The following is a 5,049-nucleotide window of genomic DNA, read 5'->3' as shown; positions in this document are numbered from 1 at the left end:
GGGTTGTTGTGGCCAAAGTGCAGGACCCTTGATCAGTTTTCTGATGATACTGTAAGATGCCTGTTTAAGGTATTAAAAATCTAACACCTGGCTAAAAAGATAGTTGTCTTAAAAGTTATGAAAGACTATTTTTTCCTATGGCAACGATCCTTGCAGTGGGTTGACCCCAGCTGGCAGCTAAGACCCCGCCTATACCCTTGCTCACTCCTCCCACAGTGGGATGGAGGAGAGCCCATACTAGGTGATTTATAGGAATCCACAATTCTCTCACACAAAAGCTACTAATTACTTCTAAGCAAAGCAGCCATTCTTTGGCTGTTTTGCTTATTATTGATAGAACAATGAGAATTTTATTGTACTGAATGAAAAAAACAAAAAGAGTCAGTGCTACACACTTGAAGGAAGCACTACACACTTACGCAGGATATTGTTCATGCCTTCACTGGTAGCCTTCTAGTATTGAAAATTTAGTAGTGCAAAGGGTAATGTACGTCCCACGGAAATTTAATGAACAAAGTAATGAACCCTGACCTAGTTAGTCAAAAGATACCACAGTCAACTATTATGCTTCCCAGAATGCCTGCATTATTAAAGACAAGGCCATGCAAATATACTTAGAAAGGAAAATTACATGGTCTGACTCAATTGTTAGTTCCTGAGTAGTTCCATAATTCTGCACTAACAAAGCATCAGATTAACTTCACTAGCAAGTACTGATTTTGATACAAGTACGGGCTGCACAGATGCAGTGGAGACATGGCTCAAGAGCAGGCCTCTGCATAAACTGGATTATCTTCCTCCATATCATTCCTTCCTCCCCTGCTTACTAACTTACTGAAAACAACATGAGACTGCTTTTTTTTGTTTTTAACCAAAGTAACATTCAGATCAACTCACTTGGACTTTCTTTCCTCATGGATATCTCTGGAACTTCTTTCCTCTCGGATATCTTCTCTCTTATCTCTGCGGTCTTCTCTTCCTTTTTCTTTGTCATCCCAGTCTCTCTGGCGGTCTCTTTCTTTATCCCTGTCCCGACCTCTCTCCCTTTCTCGTTCCCGCTCTCGATCTCTTTCGCGCTCCCGCTCCCTTTCTCGTTCCTCCCGCTCTCGCTCTCGCTCCTTCTCCCTCTCCCTCTCTCGTTCCCTTTCCCTGTCATGGTCCCTGTCTCGGTCACGCTCACGGTCCCTGTCTTTGTCCCGCTCCCTCTCCCTCTCCCGTTCCCGAGCACGATCTCGTTCCAACTCTCTTTCTTTCTCCCTTTCTCTTTCCCGGTCTCTCTCTCCTTCCCTCTCTCGGTCCCTCTCCCTTTCTCGCTCTCTCTCCCGGGCCCTTTCATCTCTCCTATCATCAGACCGATCCACCCTTCGCTCTTCTCTTCTTTCATCCCGCTCGAGGTCATCGTTTCGTCCTTGATGTCGTACTGGTGTGCTTGCTCTCTGATCTGTGAAGAGAGGCCGGTTGAATTACCAAGTGCTAAAGGGACATACACTGCTTCCACTACAGTGATAAAAACCCAAGAGCTTTTGTTTTGACAATCTAGATATTGGTTTGCATTAAATGAAAAGCAACTCCCTGCAGAAACTTGAAAATTTGTTTTGGAGACTGAAAAAAGACAAAAAGCAGTACTAATTTTGAAAGATTTTTTCAGTATTTAGGGAGTGGTTGGTCTTTATTTTATCTAAAAGTTACCACAAAAATTTTACTTTCTACCAGATTTTTCTGAATGGTTTCAAGAGGTAATTATATGGCTCACAGCCTAGCTATTACTATTGCATTACTCAATGACTCAAAATCTGGTATAAGGTCTTGAAAAGCTCTGAATGACATACATAGGAAAATGAAATAGTAAGACTTCTGTATGAAAATTTTACTTCCTAAAACTGTTATGAGTCATGGGCTTTATAAGAAGTCACACTATTTATAATACCTAGTAAAAGTTACTGTAAAATAAGAAATACTAGCCTGCCTCATCACAGAGGAGAGATCCCTGCACAGAAATACTCAACCAAATCCGTGAGAAAGGGAGAGGCAAGGATGCAATACAGGAAGCAGAACTGCTGGAAGCTTCCATATGTACTCACTGCAGAGCCTTATGGTTTTAGAAGCTGAGTTTTTCGATGTTCAGACAGTGGATTAGAATCATGGAGAAAACACAATTTATATAGAAAATGGCTGGTCATCCAGAAGGACAGTGAAATCTGATTTATGTAATGGTATTTACTCTCCACAGACTTAGCTGCATTTTGTTAGTTATATTTTGGATATTTTAAAAAATATTTCTATAGATTTTGACCACTTTACAACAATTTCTATGCTGATGTTAGTACTATTTGAATCACAACTAATCAATACAACTATTTTTCCACAATATGTATTAAAAGCACTATACAAAAGAGCAAAAAATGGCACAAACAGAGGTTGGTATTTTTTGGTCCATTACTCTGAGGCTGAAAATGCACTTCACTGTAAATTGAGACAATGTCCACCAGGGGTGAGCAGGCAGTTTGAACAGGACTAAATCAATAAAACATGCATTTCCATCAGTTTAATCAATTTTCATCTAAGAGTGAATTAACAATGACTTAATGCTCCCCTGTTACCAGGTAAAATTAAAAGGAAACTTGAGTGACATTTCTGCTATGGATGTAACACTTCTTTTCTAAAAAGGCAAATCATCAGTCAATGATGCAATTGGTTCCATGAACTGGTTTCACATTCTTGTAACAGTGCCTATAATATTATAACATGATTTATTGTGCATACTAAGTATTACATTTTATACAGAAGTTCTGCAATGCCTTTTGTTATGTCAGTTTTGGTGACTAAACATTTACATGAAACTCTTACATGAGTCAAGATACTGGAAGTGTATTAGACAATTAAACGTGGATAGTCAGCACTTCTTACATGATTTCATTATCTGAAGAGCTGTTCCAGTGGTTGTTTGGAACACCTATATATTTGCCTTATTTGAACAAAGACAGCCTAAATTTGCAAGCCTACATTTTAAAATCATACTAAAAAAATTCCTTACATATCATAGAACTAAGTACCAAGCAAAATCTATCTCCATTTTTCTCTGAACAACAAATGTTAAAATTGTGGTCTAATTTGGAATTATGGAAACTATGTCTTGAATTGTAACTCTGAGGAGGACTTACTATTACAAAAGAACATCGAAATTTTCAAGGAAGAAAACAGTCTTATCTCCATTCAAGCTCTTTACATTTTCCCCCCAAAAGGGAAACAAAACCCATTCAAAGCAACTTCCCTTCTAGAGAAACTTATTTTGTTGTGATGACAGTTTTACTTCTAAGTTTGAGGTTTTTTCCTGTCTTTTTAAATTTTTTTTCTTAATAAATTAAGAACTCTGTATGATATGAAAAGCACAATTTACATTATAATATATCTAGGATTTACTGGGGGTGGAGAGGTAGAAGAGATGAAAGCTAGTCTGCAAAAGCCAACCCCCAAGATACATTCAGACTGCAGGATTTTTCAGCTGACAAAAAAAAAAAAAAAGGAAGCCTGGAGATTAGGTTTGTTGAAATCCTGCCTTGAAAGTGAAACAGAATCTAAAGCACAATGTGTCACAAGAACAAGCAATAATAGGTACATTTCAGTGGACCAAAAAGCACCTCTCAAAGTAACTTCAAATTTTTGAAGAGAAGTTTTGTAAGTTAAACAACAGCTAGAACATATCTGTTACTTCCAAATAAAAACTCAAGATAGAAAAAAAAAAACCACGGTAATTTTATATTTATTCTTCACAGCTCCTCATTTCATTTCCATCCTATCTTCATTTGCCTGACTCTTCCTATTCTCTTAATTGGTGAGCAATACAAATATTTTCCAGAATGAAAGCTGGTACTAAGTTCCTTAGAGACAACACAGTACTCTTTCAGGTGTCATTTTGCATACTATGTCTAAAAGAAGAGTCTTGCATACTCTATGATCACTGGTATCTGTACCAACACTCACTAGGCAATTATGATTTACCACAACAAAGCATTCATGAATATTAAATTCTCCAGGCAATAAATTTTTTAATTAATCATTAATTAAAATGTCACTTGCTTTAGTAGTAAGTAGTCAGTAAGTCAGTCAGTCCTTCTCCAAAACACACTCAAGTAATTTACAGTGCAAAAGTACTATGTTTCTATAAAGACACTAGTAATGAAATGCACTTACAAGTCTAATCTTACATGCGTATGTACATGAAGTGGAGGAGACAAAGAGGAGGAAAAAACATTTTACATTGAGGTTGTTCAATGAAATCTCTTGAAGAAGTTTAGTTTAAAAATAAAAACAAGGTGCCAAAATCTAGCCATAGGAACGGAGAAAGGGCATAGCATTCATGCATACACTGCCAATGAGATATCTTACTACCGAAGTTAACTTACATCAAGGATAGGACTAGTGTCAGTGTGTTGTGTCAAATGAGTTATTTATGAATTAGTGTTATGGGGGCAGAACAAAGGAAAAAAAAGGAGGGAGAGAGAAATATATATACATACACATTTGACTACGTACGTACGTGTAAAAATGTACATTAAAATACCTCTTTCTCTGTTGTCACGCCTGTCCCGTTCACCATGTCTTCTTTCAAAAGAGGAATCCCTTGCTTGTTCTCGACTGTCATAGCGATCCCGATCAGGGTAGCTGCTTCTTGATTCCCAGCTGTCATGGTAGTTTCCACTACTGCTGTGACCATCAACCTGAGATCCTCTAGTCCCCCGACTTCCTAATAGAGATGTATCAATATTAAAGATGAGTTTCCACATGTAAGAAAATCTATTGATATTTTATACCAACTAAAGTAGTAACTTCTAATAAACTTGAATTAACTGTTCACGGAAATAGAAATTGTAGTATCAAACTGCTTAACCAACAACTCTCGAATTTCACATTTTAATTGTAAAGTTATTGTTTTCAAACTGCAAAGTCAAGACTTCCTATATCACCATCATGATGGTCACTGCATAAGGTCTCCTGACTAGGAATATGACAGTCCAAAAGGCAGTTCACATTTGTTCTGAGTAGGATGTA

The 5,049-nt window shown here is 37.4% G+C and overlaps 1 protein-coding gene across 1 annotated transcript in view; it reads right to left on the bottom strand.

The window, feature by feature from the left end:
- Positions 1 to 897: 897 nt before the first annotated feature.
- Positions 898 to 5,049, bottom strand: part of LOC104628184 (zinc finger CCCH domain-containing protein 13-like) — a gene marked incomplete at both ends in the record, with an annotated part of 6,733 nt that continues 2,581 nt past the window's right edge. The window contains 2 exons of the mRNA XM_010296688.1: positions 898 to 1,441; positions 4,562 to 4,744. Coding sequence (XP_010294990.1) covers positions 898 to 1,441; positions 4,562 to 4,744 — 727 coding nt within the window. The remainder of the gene's footprint in view (positions 1,442 to 4,561; positions 4,745 to 5,049) is intronic.

This window comes from Phaethon lepturus, unplaced genomic scaffold, assembly GCF_000687285.1.
Source record: "Phaethon lepturus isolate BGI_N335 unplaced genomic scaffold, ASM68728v1 scaffold5561, whole genome shotgun sequence".
NCBI lineage: Eukaryota > Metazoa > Chordata > Aves > Phaethontiformes > Phaethontidae > Phaethon > Phaethon lepturus.
Note: the sequence above shows the minus strand (reverse complement) of the source record. Positions and strands in the feature narration are given on the sequence as shown.